This window comes from Ovis aries, chromosome 5 (assembly GCF_016772045.2).
Source record: "Ovis aries strain OAR_USU_Benz2616 breed Rambouillet chromosome 5, ARS-UI_Ramb_v3.0, whole genome shotgun sequence".
Lineage (NCBI taxonomy): Eukaryota > Metazoa > Chordata > Mammalia > Artiodactyla > Bovidae > Ovis > Ovis aries.
The window spans coordinates 25,050,871-25,070,208 of NC_056058.1; the positions used below are offsets into that span (position 1 = coordinate 25,050,871).

Below are 19,338 nucleotides of genomic sequence, written 5' to 3' on the forward strand. Positions count from 1 at the left end.
TATATATATATTTTAACTTCCCTATATTTTGCTTTCACTATTCCTCCCTTTTTATATATGCAGACCAAAAGGATCAGATTGTGGCATTGTAAACGTCAACATTCCAACGAGTGGGGCTGAGATTGGAGGTGCATTTGGTATGTGGAGAATCCTTTTCCTTTTACCATGTTGGACAACATGTGTGAAACATTGTCTGCCAGGAAGGCATAGAGACTTGGTACCCAAAGCTTTTACTGGGAGTTGGTCACACAGGCATGCAAGGCCTAACATGCCCCCAAGATTTCAGACTCTCAGAAGGAAAACCGGTATTAAACATAAACTACATTGTTGGCCCAGTGAGACCGTATGGGGAACTGGTTAGCCTGTAAATTTCCAGATGCTAGCGGCATTGTAAACAGATCTGCTGTGTATTTTCTGCACAGCTTGTAACTTTTCTCAGACTTTGAAGTTATAACTTGCTTGTCTTCTGGTTTCCATTACTGTAGCTGAAACGCCCAATTCCCTTTGATTTCTGATCTTTCCCCTCATTTCAAAAGTTTGGGGTCTGTTATTTATGTCTGATGTTCTGAAATTCTTCAGTAATATGCCGCAGTGGAGATCTTGGTAAAATTCTTGTTGCACAGTCAATGGGCTAGCAATTGGCCTTTTAGCATTGGAACTCACAGGTTTTAGTTGTGGAAAGTTTTTGATAGTTTTATTTTGTTTTGGTGGTGTTTGAGTTTTTTTCCCTTTGATTTTTTTTTTCTGTTTTAATTTCTAGAACTCCTATTATTTGCATGTTATCTCTTGAAGAATTATCTAATTTTTTTTCCCTTTATCTATCTCATTAGTCTTTTTGAGAGATTTCTTCAAACTTTTCTTCTAATCCTTCTCTCAAGTTTTTCCTCGTCTGCTCTTAACCAAAAAACAATATTAAGTGTACTTCGATAGCATACTTTTAAATGTAACCTTTTCTTGTTTTGTGGAATCATAATCTTTTTATAATCTTTAAAAATATTAATATAACATTTAAACATTTTATTATAACATCAGTTTATGTATATTTTAGAAAATTATATACAGATAAGCGTAAATGGGAAAATAAATTATATTTCCCTTGTCAAGAGGTTTCTACTCTTAGCACTGTGGTCTAATGGTAAGGTTTTTTCAAGGTTGCCTTCTGCTGCTTGATATTTTTATTTTTTTAAATTCCTTTAAGTTTATTTTCCACAGTAGTTCCCTGTTTTGTGTTTGTTTTGGTCTCTGTCTTTTATTTATTTGTTTGCAAAGCAGCTACCTGGCCACAGGTAAGGTGACTGGTCAGGTAGCTCTGGTCCCCTGGTGTCTTCATCTCCATGATACTGAGCAGGAGCCCGCACAGAGGCGCTGCTCACGAGCTGTTTGTGCTCTTCTCTAGGAGGAGAGAAGCACACTGGCGGTGGCAGGGAGTCGGGCAGTGATGCCTGGAAGCAGTACATGAGAAGATCTACTTGGTAAGAGAAGGCTTTGGGGAAGTGGTTTGGCCTTACAGCCTCTGGAACATGCTTCTACACAGTTCTGCTTTCTGCTCTGTGTTCGTGTAATTTCTCTTGATTTTGTGTTTCTAACATTCCACAGCTCTCCCCTCCCAGATCATCCACTTGGTACTATTCTTTTCCTAACTGTTTCAGCTAGTGCCCAGCATCTGACTGAAACCAGTGTTTTCTGTCTAGGGATAGCACCGTAGCAAGACACTTGGGGTCAGCCAGCAGGATAAAGTGGAAGAGGCTGTCCTCTGAGTTTTTTCCTTGGGTGCAGTTAACCTACCCCTGCAATCTACCAGGGTAGAAGAACATGGAGGTGGGTGGGCTGCCTGCAGGCCTGGCTAGTGAGTGGCGGGGGCAGGGGGGTGGGAGGGATCCTGCTCTCTGGGAATACTGAGCATGAACCTTGAAAGTAGAACAGCGCAAGGGTAGCCGGTGAGGGAACCTGTTGCTGGGAGATTTTGATTAGGACTTTTTACTTGTTTTCTATTTTCCCTCCCCTTTAAATAGAAATCGCTCCATCCAGGTGCAATAAGATGGTATGTGAGGTGAGGCCCGTGTGGTGTTAGGTGTTAAAGGAGCACGGGTGAGGAACCAGGACACTGTCTTGGTCTCATTTACTGTTTCTCGCTGGCTCTAGAACCTCAGATGGAGCAGGGTGGGGGGTTCTCCAGCAACTTCATGTAGGTCAGGAATTTTTTTTTCCCCCTCCAGCTTTACTGAGGTATATGATTGACAAGATTGCAATATATTTAAAATGTATAACATGATGATTTACATACGCATACATTGTGAAAAGATTCCCAGTCAAGTTAGCACATCCTTAACCTCACATCACTGTGTGTGTGTGTGTGTGTGTGCACGTGCAGGCATGCTTAGGATCTACTCTTAGCAAATTTTTGAATGTATGTCAGGAGTTTCTGAGGTGCTTTGGCTATGGCTTGTTTAGTCTCAGACATATGCATGCTCTTTGCCTGATTCCCTTTTGTTGAAGACAGTCTTGTTCCTTTTATTATTTGTCTTGTGTACTTGGGATCTAGGGGACCAAGCATGTATTAATAGCTGCGGCCTTTTTGGAACCCATTTAATGGGGACACTCTGTATCAGGAGTAAAGCCAGATGGCTAAAAGGAAACCTTTTATTTTCCAAATTATTATAATTCCTTATTTTATCTCTATCAGATGTGAATCCCTGTGTTTCTCCTACTAATTCACTGCACGTTATTGAGAGACATAAGGAAGGTGAAGTTATAGTCTCTATATTCTTTACACCCTGAAAACCACGACTAACAGATACGCTGTGTGTCTTTTCAGACTTTTGTGTTTCTCCTTCTTTTTTTTCTTTTATAAAACTGGATCTATACTAATTTTTTTGTATACTGATTTTTTTCACCGTCTTATAACTTGAGCATTTGGCCTTGTTAACATATGCAGATCAGCTACATTTTTTTCATGACATAAAATTTCCTCTGCTACATGTGTACTATTCTTCCTTTAATTTTGTTCATTTTTTACCCCCCTTAGTACCATCAACTACAGTAAGGACCTTCCTCTGGCCCAAGGAATCAAGTTTCAGTAAAAAGTGCTTTAAATTGACATTTCAAGTCTTTCACGCATTGTTACAACTCTTTCTTCTGAAGAAGACAAAGAAAATGAGTATTTGCCTTGAATAAATGTATCATTTTGAATATGACGGTGGCTAATCCCTTATGCTTCCGAGGCCTAAATCAAGAGACTCATTTAAAAAAAAAATGAAAGTTTTCATGACATCATCTCAAGTAATAAAAAGTAGAGTAGGTGAATTTTTATGTTACTAGTAGTTACTGATTTTTTAAATTTAGGATTATTTTTATAATTTATAAAAAATAATAGTACATGTCATGGTGGGAATTTGGAAAAAATCGGAACATAATAGAGAAGAAAATAGAAGTCTTGTCAGTAGATGTAGGAACATCTCCTAAGCAAATAAAGAAATCAGTGGCGAGCTTGATTCGCGTCACCTCACACCCTGGAAAGGGTGTGGTTGAAGAGAGTGTCCCTTGTTCATGGAGGACCGTAGCGCAGTTACGCTTGTGGATCGACTTGGTGTTTAAGATGACTGGGGGCATTCATCACCATCACAGCTTCTCTCGCTCAGGATCACCTGTGTCACCACAGAAGAAATTTGCGAGACAGACGGAGATTTTGCCCCTGGCCCACCTAGAACCTGCACCTGTGGATGACTGGACTTCTATGCAAAGCACCTCTGGATTTCTTAGGCAACCTCAGACCATCCTTTTTAGCTGTTAGGCTCCTGTAATTGCCTTTAGGTTTGTTCTTAGAGAATATCAAGTGTGTAGCAGCTCGTGTTTGCAGTGACCTCAGCATAGTTCACTTTCTCTTTGCTGAGCATCTGCCTCCTCTTGAGAATCTGCCCAGGAGCCCCTGGAGTGGTTCGGCTAAGGGCCGTGCCAAGCGCACACTGGCTCCTGCAGTTCCATCTTCCTGGCAGCCTTCGCTCCCCTAATGGGTAGCAGCTACCCACCACCTTGACTCCTGCCAGACTGGACTGGGCAGAAGCCTTGGAAGATGATGTTTGTACAGGACCTGATGTGTCAGGATGTATTGGAGAGATTCAGACAATGGGCAAAGAGTTTGGGGTTGAGTTATGACAGAGAAGCAAGCAAATGAAAAGACCAAACAATTTTAAATTTGTCAGGGAAGGGATGGTATTCATAGCATGTTCCATGGCCCAGCATGACTAGTGTTCACAAGCTGTGGTCAGCCTTGAATATTAAGCCAAACATGGTGATAAACCTTTTGAGAGCATGTTGGCAGAAGTTCAGGGTATGAGAGCAGGTTAGGAAGGCAGGCAGTTTATGTTCTGTGGTGGACAATCAATAATGTCTAAACTTACAAAACAGGAAATACCAACATAGGCTTATAAAGATAGGGAAGAAATTCTGAAAAAAATCTGTGCTTCAGGTTGTGGGGGAGAGACATGGAGAAGGAGGCATTACTGTTTTCCATAACAGGTCTTGTAGAGCTGTTTGTGTCTTTAAATCAAGAGGATGTATAACTTTGCTTAAAAATTAAAGCCAATGAAAAAGAAAATGATCTTGGAGAATCAGGTGCTTGAAATCCTCCACTTCTTGATCCCGTTTCCACCACCCCCACTCCCTAGCATGTACAAGCACGCTGTCTGGTTCCCATTATTGAACTGGGGACTCCTTTTAAACCTCTCATGAAATGATTGTGCTGAAAACCAAGTTTTCTTCCATGTTGTGAAGTTCATAATAGACTAAATCACCTTGTATTGATATATACATACTTTTTAATACAAGCTGATGCTTGAGAGAATTACTCTCTTTGGGCATTTGTTCTTTTAAAAAAGAACCTCGCCATGGTTTTTCTTTGTAAGTTACAGTGCTAGGTCTTGTAGCCCTGTCTACAGAATATAATCTGAAGAATATAAAACACTATTTTAAAACATTTTTAGGAACCATGTAGTAACTGGCTGTTTTCATTTTGTGAAATTATATAAGATTAATAGTGATTGAAATATTTTTTTATACCCAGTTTTTTCCCAAGCATTTTATTTTTTAACAGGTATTCTGAAACACAAGCTATGTCGGTGTTTTAATTTAAAAATTTTTACATTTATAATTTCTCTCCAATCAGGTATTTAAGGAGGTTCTCCGTCTTCCTGTGTATCTCCTAAAGCCACGCCATACTAGCCAATTTGAAATAATAATCTCCAATACACTGGTGGGAGGGGTACCAGCAGCTCTCATCTTAGGTTATAAAAGTCAAGTTAAACTGATTCCAGAAGTTTTCTTTGAAACTAATTCAATTTTCTACATCTTTCTAGCAACAAGGACATTTTTTGCTGTGACATTTATTAAAAAATTTTGCCTTTAAATGGCCCTCCTTGTTTTATTACTGGTTTAATAAAAGTTACTCATAGTAGCCATAGAAGTTAAAGTGTGCATCTGTACGCAGTATTTCTGGCCATGTGATTGAAGGTGCTGGGAGCCTAGTCCTTTGCTGGGAGCTGCTGGATGCTGGTTACACTGAATCGCCTTGTCACTGTCTGGCCCTCCCTGAGTGTGGCAGCCATACTGCGAGTTCCGGCCTCCACAGTGGACGCGAGCAGCTGTGGTTAGCATTTCCACTCTACAGGATAGTTACAATTATAAAGATTTTAAAAAAATATTACAAAGTAACATAGTGCCTGTCAATGGTAAGAGCTCAGCAAATGTTTATTAGGGTGTGTTCTGTATTTTGCACTTGAAAAAAAATTTTCTTTAATGTGTTTTCCTGAAAGAAATTTAGAAGCATTGGTTTTTGAAAAGTGAAGTTCTTTGAAATGTTTACTGGAATCAAATTTATAAGTAGGAAAGAACCAATTTATAAGACCCATTTAAAAAACCGAGGTATACGGTATCTGTTGAATTCAAATATTTATCATTCTTAGCAAAGTTTATTCCTATGTAATTTACGATTTTAGTTGTCAGTTGGATTTTTCCTCTTTGCTTATGTGTAAATTTTTGCAGAGGCAGTTTTCTTCCCTGGGTAGGTTAGGTGTGAAAATAGGAGGACAGATTCAGTAACTCCTCAGCGTTTGCGATTTGTTGGTCTTTTCACTGACAGTTCTATGGTTTTCTATTAAGAGAATTCTGGCCAGAAATCAAGTATTATCCAATAGCCTTCACGGTGTTGCCCTGCAGGTGGCGCTGTTGATCAGAGCAAGCGCCTCAGTTTGGCAGGGGAGTGATTCCTTCGGACTTTTAGGTATCCAGGAAGTCACCATGGAAAAGGTTTTGCGTTAAACTCAATGTGCTAAACTTCAGGCTGGGCTTTTCTCAGCTGCTTTTCATTCCAGCACCATTGATTACCCGCCTTCCCTACCTCCATCTGATAACTGCGCAAATCACCTTTGCTGCAGTTGATTATTGTGCTTAGGTAAAACAAGGCCCGAAGTGTCAGAGGAAAAACTCAATGGCTATAATCACAGAATAGTGTCTTTTACATTTAAAAAAGTATTATTTTTCTTCCCCTGCTCCCCGTAGTAAGCATATGTGTGAATTTACTCCATTTTTAACAACTCCAGGGGACATTGTGTTTAACGTAAACTGTGATCCAGGCACTTTTTGAAGCACTTAAATATAAACCCATTTAATTCTCCACAGTTCTACAAATTAGGTATTATGATCCTCATTTTACTGATGAGGTACAGAGAAGGGATAAGCAGCATTCACCAAGTCTCACTGCTGATAAATGATGGAACTTAAATTTGCACCCAAGCATTTTGGCCCCAGAGTTAGCGTCTGTTGACAGGAGTTGCAGCCCCTGAAAGTGGAGCTCTAGCAATGCCTCCTTCCCTGCCTGTTTCTCAGTCGCTACTCTTTCTTTCTTCTTTTGTAATGTTCTTTATTTTTTATATAATCATGAACTTAAAGAAAAATGGAAGTAACTGTTCCCCCTCTAAGCTGTGAGAGTATGTTGTTGACCTGATTCCACATTAACTCCAAGCACTTCAGGGTTTATTTCCCACAAACTACATTTTACTATGTAACCATATACTATTGATACGTTACTGATACTCTGATTCCATTCACCCTTTGATTTGAGCCAGCAGAGTCTTTTATAGCAAAGGGAGTCATGTCATATATACTTAGTTTCCTTTAGTCTCTTCTTGACTGTTATGGCCTGGATACTTTGGGAACTGCAGACCACTTACTTTGCAGGGTGACCTTCAACTTGGTGTTTCCTCATGATTAGGTTCAGGTTGTGCACCTTTAGCAGTTACAATTGCAGAAATGATGCCATGTTCGTCCCATGAGGTGGTGCATGATTGCGTTTTGTCTTATTACTCATATTACCATTGATACCTTGACCAGAGTGGTGTCTACCAGCTTTTTTCATTGTGAACTATTTCTCCTTTGTAAATTAATGTCTTCTGTGGGGAGGGACTTTGAAATTACCTGTGTGTTCAGTTTGCCCTCAATCTTTCTTGTCTCATCTATTTTCCTCTTTTATACAGTGAGTTATAATCCATTTGTTTTATTACTTCTTTGGATGCTCACAATGTACCTTGATGTTCCTGATTTGGCCAGCAGAGTTCCCCTTGAGCTGACGTCTGTGTTTTTTGAATGTGTCCTTGTTCTTTAGGCACTTGCTAGCTTTTTGAAACAAGATGTCCCAGATTTTTCTTGTAATTAATCTACCCCAGTTCTGCTATCAGCCATTTCTCCCAGGAGCTCTGATTCCTTTTAGTCAAGAACCATATTTAGGGGAATTCCCTGGTGGTCCAGTGGTTAGGACTCTGTGTTTCTACTGCAGCAGGCATAGGTTTGAACCCTGGTTAAGGAACTAGGATCTTATATGCCAGGAAGCACAGCCAAAAAAAAAATAGAAAAGAATCTTATTTGGAAGCCAAGATCTGGTGTAGGTATGACTAGTGACATGAAGATATCACTGCTGCTAGGTCCTTACAGAGGATAGAGCTGGGAAATACATGTACAACCGACTGTTGAACGAGTTTGAACGGCACTGGTCCACAGAGACAATACTTTGCAGACAAAGGTTTGTCTAGTCTACATAACCTATGGTTTTTTCAGTAGTCATGTATGGATGCGAGATTTGGACCATAAAGCTGAATGCCGAAGAACTGATGCTTTTGAACTGTGGTGTTGAAGACTTCTGAAAGTCCCTTGGACTGCAAGGAGATCAAACCAGTCAATCCTAAGGGAAATCAACCCTGAATATTCATTGAAAGTACTGAGGCTGAAGCTGAAACTTCAGTACTTTGGCTACCTGATGTGAAGAACTGACTCATTAGAAAAGACCCTGATGCTGGGAAAGACTGAAGGCAAGGGGAGAAGGGGATAACAGGATGAAATGGTTGGATGGCATCACTGACTTGGTGGACATGAGTTTGGGCAAGCTCCAGGAGTTGGGAAAGTCTGGCGTGCTGCAGTCCACTCAGTCGTAAAAGAGTTGGACACAACTGAGCAACTGAACTGAACTGGTCCACTTACGCTCACATGTTTTTCAACAGAATTACAGTATTACACAGTCATATGCTGGTTGAATCTGCAGGATCAGAACCTCATATACAGAAGGCCAACTTTAAATTATAAGTGTATTTTTGACTGCAGAGGGTTAGGGCCCTAATGCGTTGTTCAGGGGTCAACTGTATACACAAGTACCTCTGTGTTTACTTCTGAATCTATCTGCTTATACTGAGAGCTAGGAGTTCACATCAAAACTTCCATATCCAACCCAATATCATAGGTTTCATTTTAGTTATCTTTTGGTATTTGCAACTCTGATAGTAAGAAACTGCCTCTCATTACCCTTGATGTAGTTCTCACTGGAATAGCTAATCTCCCATCTTTCTGAGGACACCTCCCTCACCTACTTCTGGTTTTGAGGATGCTGGTCTCATCTCCCACGTGGATTTCCTTCTCAGCCCACTCACGCATCCTATACATAGCTGTCCCCAAATGGGGACAGTCTTCCAGCTGCCTAATGGTGTTAGGACTGAACTGCTCTGGAAGAAATAAAGTAGACAAAGAGTAGATTTTAGCTCCTGTAACATACTACAAAGATTGGAGGCTCAACAAGGTAGCTTCTGTGACCTTTCCTGAAATGTTGAGTCCTGAGTCAGTTAAAATGACGCTGTCCCTCACCCTGCCTGCTTGTCTGGGGGCTGAGATGCCTGGGTCTTCAGCGGGATATATAGGTGGTGCGGGTCTGGGAGGTGGAGCATCTGTGTCTTCAGCACAGCTCTGCTTCTAAGAAGCTGAATGTTCTTAGAGGAGTAATCTGACCTTTCGGTGCCCTAGCTCTCTCATCTACAAAATGAATAGGCTGGGCCATGTGGAGACCATGGACCAAAACTGGCTAAGTGCTTGATTTATACTTAGGTGTTAGCCTTCAGAAAAAAATTCAGATTTAAATTTCTTTGGAAGGAGGCTGTGCATGCCAGTTAGCCACAGGTGGGCCACAGCTCAGATGATCTTTCCAAGTTTCACATATTTCCTTCCAGCCGAAAGGTTTTGAGGTTTAGGCTCTGGTGAGTCAAGCCTACCCCTGTCTGACCCTTCTTGGCTAAAGGCAGTATTTACACCAAGAAGAATGAAAACAGCTTATAGACTTCCAGTCAAGGCCATATTCAGGATATGATTTTAGCTTCTCTTTCCGAGACTGCAAAGAATGAAAGCTCAACAAGGTAGTATCTCTTTCCTACTTAACAGTCCAGACGTGGGTAGTCCAGGGTGAACTGGTGACCTCCTGGTGTCTGGGCCTGATTGTTCTGCTTGATGAAAGATGACTCATCGCTACCACATACTTGGGTAGGGGAGGGCACTCTTCCACTTAAGGGTGTGACCAGGAAGTTGCACATGTCAATTGCAACATGTCACATCACATGGCAGAACTTAGTCACAGCATATACAGCCAAATGGGAGGTTGAGAAACAAACCTTTATTTTTGGCAGCTGCGTACTTGGACACAACTTGGGTGTTCTGTTGAGAGAGGACAAAATGATTATTGGGGGAAAATTAGCAACTTCTACCAGAGTGTGTGTTAAACATACTCCCTTCTGCCCACTCTGGGGAATGCCTCCTGTCACATGTCATTTTACTTCCTTAAGCTCTGATGATCAGCCAATTAAGAATTAATTTAGATCCTGCTACGATTACTTAGGGCTATTCATCATGACCCTTCATAAAAAACAGAAGTCATCAGCTTCCAAAAGCAGCCAGTCAGGGAAATTTCAGAGTTGGTTAGAACAGAATGGGAGGTGGAAGAGAGAAGTTTCGACAAATGGGATAGTTGGAGGTAGAGTTGACAAAGACAGGAAATCCTGCAGAGAGCCAGTAGCCAAGTGGAAAGTGGGTACCTGGAGAAGTCAGTGCTGGTTTAAGAGAAGTGGGAAAACGGAGAGAGAGGCTGAGAACCAGATGTGAGCTTCCTCTGCATTTTCTGGTGTGGCTCAGTGGATTTCTAATCTTCTGTATCAGGGCTGTCAGAAGGGCAGGATTCCATTCTCAGCTTAAACCACATCTCTTCTGAGGCCCCTGTCTTCCTCTGTAAAATGGGCATAATCTTTCTCCAATACTTCTTTTCCCAGCACTATTGTAAAATACAAGTATGATGCCAGATGTTAGAACTTTCCAGATAAAGTGTAATAGATGCATGGTGATACTGGAAGAAGCAGTGAGCTCCCTGTATTCTGTGTGGAGCTGGTCTGGGCCAGCCCAGGGGCACTGATTTAGTTAAGAGAAGCTCAGAGATCTGGACTGATGGGGTCACCTCTGATTCAAATGTCATTCCTTTGACAAACAGGGCCTGGGAGAGACCACACAGTGTGGAGGTTAACCCCTATGTGGCAGGTCTAGACCTAGGCTGTCAGCATAGACACATATCTGGAACGGAGTGGGGAGGATGGCATGGTCTCGTGTATGGTCAGAAAGATGCTCCTTACACGGGGCTACTCCTGTCGTGGTGGGATTGCCAGTGCTTTCTCTGATGAGCTCAGAGTCCCTTTAAGGAAGTCTTAACCTAAGACTCTTGAGAGGAACTCAGGAACCATGGCTGGAACTGGTTTGATACTGGATTGCAGTGAGCCACCTGCCATACCACTGAATCTCTCCTTTTGAGCTGGTGAACTCATATTCAAATTGGCTTTCAGCTGTGAAAATATCTTCTGAGTGAAAAGAGGAGACATTTTCTCCAGTTTAGGGATTGAGTTTGCAATTAAAATGAGGACATTCAGCTGTGAGCCAGGAAATGCTCTTTGCTCATGATCTCAAACAGCCTGTGAGAGGGGTCCTCAGGAGAGGACTATGAGAGCGTCTTTTCCTGTGTTCTTTTTGGGGAGGAGACGACACGTGGCCTTGTCTTTTCTGGGGATAACACGAGGGGACAGTGTCTCAGGGATGCATCTTGTTTTATTTTGAATTGCAACTTGGAGAATGGGGTGTCAGTTTTCTATTCCCTCAGTTATTCATTTAAAGAATGTAACAAACTGTGGTAAGAATAACAAAGACGATTCACTGAAGGTTTTTCTTTCTCTTCTTGACTTAATGATCTGCCCTAACTTAAAAGAATTCTGCATAATAATTGCAGTGCTTCCTGGTGTTTTAAATCCAGACTCTAGCTACCCCAAAACAGTGATCAAATGATTTTAACCTCTTGAAATTGAAAGAACCTCTGAGGAAACAGTACCAGGAAACTTTCTATAGCTTAGGGCTGTAGACTGTAGGAATGACCCAGTGAATTTTTTATTCTCATAGTTTGCCCTGCACAAGGAGTCAGAAAAAGAGGAGATGAATTCTCACCTCTGCCTACTTCTGCAGTCTGCCTTAGCTGCCTACTAAGTGTGGCCGATCATTCCAGCATCTCCTATGAACACAGGTAAGCTGAGTCTGCGTTCCCCATTGTATTTTTTGACCTCTGCACATTTAACAAGGACTTTCTCATGACCGCACTCCCTCCTTTCCTCCTTGAGGGATTTCATTTTATTCTTGCTCTCGAAAGCAGAGAGCTGGCTGCTGCTGGTATTCCCCCGCCTCCCTCTCAGCCCTCTCAGAGCTTCCGCACCACCGAGGGCCCCCTCCCTCCCAGGTCAAGATGTCACCGTCTACGTGCCGCTCTGGCTAAGTGGCTGAAGTCACGACATCCCCCCAGTCCTGGATTTTTATAAAGAACCTAGTCAGTGTGCTGCCCTTGTTCTGCCCCAGCAGGATTCATCTCTGTGAAGTGCATCCTCTGAAAAAGGGAAAAGCCCAATTGTTCCCTCTGTGTTGCCCAAATGACTTGAAGGGCTTGGATTTTTAGTAGCTTCCAGAAACAAAAGAGGATTTTTTTAAACTGGACGACCGATTTCCTCCAGCGAAGTCTCCCTGGCTGACCTTTGTTTACGGTTAAGCAGCATTGTGCTGGCTGCTCTGTGGCTCCAAGTCAATCACTACAGGAAATTCGCTTTAGGGCTGTTATTGAACTTACAAGGCCTACTTCTGGTTTGTTCGTTCTTTCTTTTTTTTTTTTTTTGTCTGTTCCTTAACAACAATAAGGAAGGTTACAGAAAGTTTCATATTATCCTTCTCACCCCAGTGTTAGATCTCCTTCTTGTTGTATCCACACGGTTCTGATGCACCGGTAATATATTTTAAAAATTAATTAATTTATTTTTGGCTGTGCTGTGTCTTCACTGCCCTGAGGGCTCTTCTCTAGTTGTGGAGAGCAGGGGCTGCTTTTTTTGTGGCAGTACATGGGCTTCTTATTGCAGTGGCTTCTGTTAAGGAGCAGCGGCTCTCGGTTCACAGGCTTCAGCAGCTGAGGCTCGCAAGCTTAGTTGCTCCGGGGCATGTGGGATTTTTCCCAGATCAGGAACCGAATCTGTGTTTCCTGCATGAGCAGAATTCTTTACCACTGAGCCACCAGGGAAGCCCTGCACCAGTAATTTTTTAATGTCTGCTTCCCTCACTAAAGGAAAGCTCTGTGAGGGCAGGACCTTGCCGAGCTTAACCAAGTTTTCTGTCTCTTCTCCCGCATAGTATGGAATCAGTAAATGTTTGTTGAGTAAAGAAATAAATGGATACTCTGTGGAGGGTTTGACTTCTATTTGTATGTGTGGGGAAGGAAAAAAAATTCTTCCTCACTCTTATGTTCTTTCACTGAGACCTGTGAATTAAACTGAGAAAAAGATTAACAGAAGAAAAGAAATACACATTTTAATATTATTTTATGTACACAGAGGGGACTTTCCTGGTGGCTCAGAAGGATCTGCCTACAATGCAGGAGACCCGGGTTCAATATCTGGGTTGGAAAGATCCCTTGGAGAAGGAAATGGCAACCCACTCCAGTATTCTTGCCTGCAGAATCCCCATGGACAGAGGAGCCTGGCAGGCGATAGTCCATACAGTCCATGGGGTCCCAAAGAATTGGACATGACTGACCAACTAACACGCATGTACACAGAGGCCTTCTTACAAATGAAGTGAAAACCCAAGAAGTAGTTACTGTTGGAGACTTACATTCCATTTTACCAAAGGCCAATGAATGGTGGAGGATTGAAACGATGAAGTTAACGGGGTTTGGGTTTCTAGGGGTAGTAAGTTTTGGGATGTTAAGTATATGGGGAAACATGATGGAAGAAAGGGTTAACTGTCAATAGTCAGGTTTAGTTTCTGCGCACTCATCCGGATGCTGTCTTAAGCTCTGGTGATAAATGTTGTTCTTTCCTTCTGGGTGTGAGAGAGGAGGACATCTTCAGAAGGCAAGTTAAGCTTTTAGGCTGAAGGGAGATGAGCAGAGAGCTTTTTCAGCTTTTTCTCAATTGCCTTCAGCTCAAGAATTCTTATGCCAAAGTGGCATATTTGGGGGCGGCATACTGTGATCCCTTTTAGTGTTTGGTAGAATTTGGATCTGGTAGAGACAGCTCATTTCCTACTCCAGCATTCATCGTCCCCTTCTTGTGGAGGGTGCATGAGTGCCTGGATAAAGACAGATAGCATCTGCTAGTCTTTTACAGCAAGGTGTGGCCATTAAAATGTGGCTATTAAAATAGCTTGGGTTCCTGAGGACTTCTAGGTGCAGATGAATCACCTCTGGACTGTCAACTCCTAGGCTCTTTTGAGACAGAGAGATGACCGTATACCTTGTTTATGCTGTTGCAGTTATAGGATTTTGTGTATGACTTGCAGCCAAACCTAATTGTAACAGGTATCTTGGCTTTTCTTTGCATTTCCGAGGAACGATTTGGATTAGAAATCTGAATCTAGCTGGGATGATCATAGAAAACCATGCCAGTTAGAGATGTTCTGAATCTTAGGACAGCCTCAGCTGAGGGTATTTTCTTTGGTGGTTTAGCTCACCAAGTCATCGAATCATCATTCGATTTAGTCGCCAAGTCATGTCCGACTCTTGAGACTGTATGGACTGTGGCCTGCCAGGCTCCTCTATCCATGGGATTCTCCAGGCAAGAATACTGGAGTGTGTTACCATGTTCTCCTCCAGGGGATCTTCCCGACCTAGGGATCGAACCTGGGTCTCCTGCATTGCAGGCAGATTCTTTACTGACTGAACTATAAGGAAAGCCTATTTTCTTCGTTAATTTATTTCATAAATATGCTCACCAAAATGGAGCATGTCCCCTCTTACCCTTTGGATTAGAAATGTAAATAACAAATCAGTATATTAAGTATTGATCTATTGATTTGTCTTATGAGGCTGAAAGTAGCTACGCATCTCTGACTGGCAGCAAAGCAAAAAGTCTGGTATGCCCACCCTGGTAGTTTTTGCTCTAAAGTATAAGAGAGTGCAACCAATCACTTGCTTGTTTGTTTTTTTCTTTTTAAGATTTTTTTCCCCTATTATGTTTATGTCATTGGAAGCATCTTTTGCTTCCTGCTGTCCTTTATAAGATTTGAATTTCTTTATTGCCTAGTCTAATTTAGCTCACATGAGTAAGAACTTCTTGACAATGACACGTTTCCTTATCTTTTATGCTAGTTCTTTCCTACAAACACCTAGTTGTCTAAGCTGTGTTTCACTTACCTTAACCGTAAAGGAACAAGGAAATTCTGTCTCTTTTCAAGCAATGGTGACTGTGGTGACGTGCAGACAGTGGGGAGGAGGCAGTCTGGGAGCTATGACTCTAGATAACAGTTTGTGAGACATGGCTGTATGAGAAAAGGCTTTCCCTTCAGTTTTCAGTTTATGTTTTTTTCCCTCTAGGAATTCCCATTAAGCTTAGACAGTCATGAAGTTGGGAATTTCATCAATCTGATTGGAGTCATGGGACACTAAAATAAGCACTTTTAGCTCTGTGTGCCCCATGCCCTGAAAGCTGATTGGGTCATCAGGTTAGCCTGGTGGAAATTTTTGTTCTTAATCTCTCTTTTGTCCATTTAGTCCATAGGCTCCAGAGCCACAGAAGCTGAGAGGATGGAGGAAAAGGTTCTTCTCCAATAGGAAAGAGGTTGGCACATAGGACAGACTTTCTAGAAAGAGGTGGGTAAGACTGGTGTGACCGGCCCGGAGTGAGGCAGGGATGTGTGCTGGGAACGTGGTGCACACTTTCATGAGACTAGGAAGAGAGCTAGAATTCTGACCCACGGGGATATTAGTTATAGATGTAGTTTTAAAAGCAAAAATGGAAGAAGTCTATGTCCCTCATCATTTGTAACTTACTCTTAAATTATCGATACCTACGGTTTGGGTCCAGAGCCTTTTTGCTGCGGTGGGGTCCGTACCTGCCTGTTTCTTGCTCTGTCACTGCCTTTGTAACCTAGGGAATTAGACTAGCTCTTCCTACCAATCAGTGTAACAGGAAAACTGCCCCTTACCTGTACATGGAGCTGTGAAGGTTGTTTCCCTGGAACTGAGTAAAAATTCACAAGTGGGCCTTTTCCTGAGGGGAAAACATCCTTTTTTGCTATTGGCCTGTCTCCTGCCTTCTCTGAAGCCCAAATAGAGGATAAAATTGAATTTGTACACAGTGTTAATACTATTAGTTAAATTGTAACACCCTGTATTGTCTATTGTCTACTTTTATTTTCTTCAGAATATCACGTAACATAACTTGATATTTAGCCAGAGTAATACTCTGATTTCTCTGAGAAATTAATATGCCCCTCTGCCTTTCAGGTGGTAGATCAGTGGGGCATTTGGGAAGATACTGTGTTTGCTTTGCATCACTATCCTCTTTTGGGTCATCATCACTGTTTTCAGTTGAAAATCACCAAAAGGGAGACAGGCACTATGGTGTGTGCCCATCTGACATGAGTTACTTTCAGAGTTTCAATGCTGAGAATCTCAGTATCCAGTCCTGACTAGTCAAACTTCGTAGTGAAAGAGACAATGTTTTAAGAGGCATGTATGGCAAAAATGATTGGCATATTCTGCGTGGTACTTGATGGCAGTCTTACTCAAAACAAAAGCAAACAAAAAGCCAAGGACATTTTTTTTTTTTTTTTGCAGATGGGCAATTTCTCAGGGTTTAACAGGGTGTTAGAAAAGGGAGATTCTTTCCACGTTTGTCTGTGCGTTGGAAAGCTTAGCTTGGTGGATGGTGAGAAAAGGACACCTCCACATTCTCACACACCCAGTCTGAGGGAAAAACCACCCACAATCCCCACCCAGCTGAAATTTCCCACTTGATCCACTTTTTGGTGAAACCCGAGATCTGAGATGTGCCAGCTGCTTCCAGCTGTAGTCTCAGGAGCCCAGTGCATTCTGGGATTGGTGTGTTCGTGGGGATGGATGGGGGGTGGCCTCATACATTGCAGATTCATACCAGACTCAGATTTAGAGGATTTGGAACCATTATTCTTGGCAGTTATTTTCCATCATAAAGAAAACAAATCAAATTAATACAAATAGGTTTTTGCTTTTAATGGATTTTCTTTATATAAAAGTTAAAGTTCTTGGTTGTCTGTCACATGCAGAGGGAGTAAGACACTTGAAATGTATTTTATTAAGCAATCTGAGGCCCAGAAAGAAGACAAAAGACCTGCCATTTGTATGATTCTGAGTCCAGGGACACTGTGATTCCCAAATGAGTGCCCTTGGGTGCAAAATTTGAATGGATGGATGGATGGAAGCCAGAGCGTGGATGTTCTCCACTGAATGGCTTCCAGGAGGAGACTTTACTTAGTTTGGGATAACTTTTCACTGGCCCTCGAAATCTTGAACAATTTAATAGGTTTACTCCCAGGTGACTATAAAGAAATGGGAAGTTGGGCCCCTGGAGCTCCTGGGTGTGAGGCATGAATGAGGAGCGGCTTTGGATCCTTACGTCTTTACTTCCAGGGCACTGGGTGCTGGCTGCAATCCTGGCCACAGAGGGAATTAGATGAGGGTCCCAGGCTGCTGTGGAGGCCAGGGGTGCCTGCACTGACCTCCAGAGCTAGAGCCAGACAGCAAATGGCCGGTGGACTTGGTTCAGCCTGAGATGTGATGAAAGGCCCTGGGGGAGCCCTTGTGCAGCTTTTGTTTCCAGGGCTTTCAGTTCTGTATTCCCCTTTCCGTAAAGAAGAATTTTCTAGAAATGTTTACTTGTAGGAAAGAAACTTAGGATACTGAGGCATGTTGCCAAGTCTACTAAGAAAATCTTCACCCAGTGATACAGGACTATTTACCTGGTTTCTCGTTCAGAATTTGGCCTTGCTTGGTTCTAGAGAATGGAAACATACATCAGGTATTCTAAGATTTGAGGGACCTAAGGAAATAGAGTTGATTGATGTTGTGCTATTAAAAAGAATAGTGACCAGACACAGAGAATAATTTGTGGTTGTCAAGGGCTGGCGGTGGAATGGAAATAAAACAAGAAATAGTGATCATTTCAGTTATTCCACATCATGGGTTCAGGAGTCATTCTGGATGTATGATTTTTATTTTAGTTTTTTAGACTGCTCTGTAGTTATCTAGGCCTGAGAAATGCTGTCCTAATTTTGGTGGTTTATGAATGTAGTAACTGTGCTTTGATGGGCATCTACCGAAACTATTATAGAGTGCCTTTTCTTGAATGCTGTATTCCCAGTGAAGCCCATGCAGTTGTCTGTTAAAGACAATGTTGTGAATTTTAAACAGTTTCTGAAGGTATGAAAAATGTAGGCTTAGACAGGAGACCGCCTATAGCATAGTGCTCAGCAGCATGGCTTCTGAAACCAGAGCATCAAAGCCTTGGTTCCTCTACTAACTAGCTCTGACTTTTCAGAAGTTACTTCTCTGTGACTCAGTTTCACTACTTATCCAATGGGGTGGGGGACGTGGTGGTCACTCAGATATGCTTCGCAGACCTCTGGCTTCAGGAAACGTGACTGACCAAGGGCGCCAGCCGCTATATTCTGACATCCATCACCAAGGTGCACTGAGGCCAGGCCTCCATGGCTGCTCCTAGCCCACTGCGCATGGTAGAATGTGAAGACAGACCCAATCATGGACCGCTTGGAGCTCCTTTCTTTGCCCCTTTGGCCTAAGGACTTCTTGATGGCTTTGCCTAACCCACCTTTCATGATGTTTTCAGCCAACCTTCTCTCTGTCTCCTCCCTGGGCTTAGACTTACAATAAGGTCTGAGGGCTCTCCTGGCCTGGTCTGGCTCCCAGCCTTCCCTGCAAGGTGACAGTGGGAACTGGTTGCCCACAGGCTGTATTCTGGTGTCGGCACTCACAGGGCTGGTAGAAGCCTGAGTGACCCATTTGGAGAGGCAGATCCTGTCAGATGGATGCCTCTGCTCTCTTTTTCACTAAGTGGATGCTGCCTGGCTCCCTAACCCATTCTGTTTTCTCCTTATCAACAGCCATTTCTTGTTTCCTTTGCTCTTTTTCTCCAATCATCTTTTATTTCCTCACTGTTTTATGACATTTATACAAAGGGCCAGGCCTGGTCATCAGAAAACCAGAATTTTGCCTCTGACAACCTCCAGAAGTTGTGTGTTCAGTTATTCTTTGGGCTGTTTTGCTTTTTAATTGTTTGGTTAACTTTTGCCTTTTTATTACCGTTTATTGCTTTCTTTTATTTGGAACTATCAGAGTATGAGATGCTCTGGTTGCTTGAGAGTTCTGGAGGGTTGAAATCTGGATAAATGAGGTGATGTAAATGAATTCTGTAGGAGTAGAAACTAATGGAGCAAATGAACAATTACATTGAAATCTGGGAGGTGTAGAAACGTTTTTAAGCTCAAAAATGCCCTGGATGCTTGGAATAGAATCTGGATGTTTAAATCTTAATGTGTTAGGACTAGATTCATATGAGATATTTGATACCAGTAATACATGAATTGATTTACATTACTGTCAAGGCTGTATATTGTCACCCAGCTTGTTTAACTTATATGCAG

General features: G+C 42.2%; 1 protein-coding gene across 7 annotated transcripts in view; it reads left to right on the forward strand.

The window, feature by feature from the left end:
* The window catches only part of ALDH7A1 (aldehyde dehydrogenase 7 family member A1), a 96,548-nt gene that overhangs the window by 33,984 nt on the left and 43,226 nt on the right, over positions 1–19,338 (forward strand). For 5 of the 7 annotated variants that reach the window (XR_006059906.2, XR_009600669.1, XR_009600670.1 and 2 more), the window contains exons 16-19: positions 64–137; positions 1,397–1,472; positions 11,788–11,908; positions 15,410–15,508. Coding sequence is in view for 2 of the 7 variants with exons in the window: in XM_060415651.1 (XP_060271634.1) it covers positions 64–361 (298 nt within the window). In the remaining 5 variants the exon portion in view is untranslated. Of the gene's footprint in view, positions 1–63; positions 5,403–11,787; positions 11,909–15,409; positions 15,509–19,338 lie in introns of those variants that run through there. The other 2 variants (XM_004008665.6, XM_060415651.1) reach the window with 2 other exon arrangements.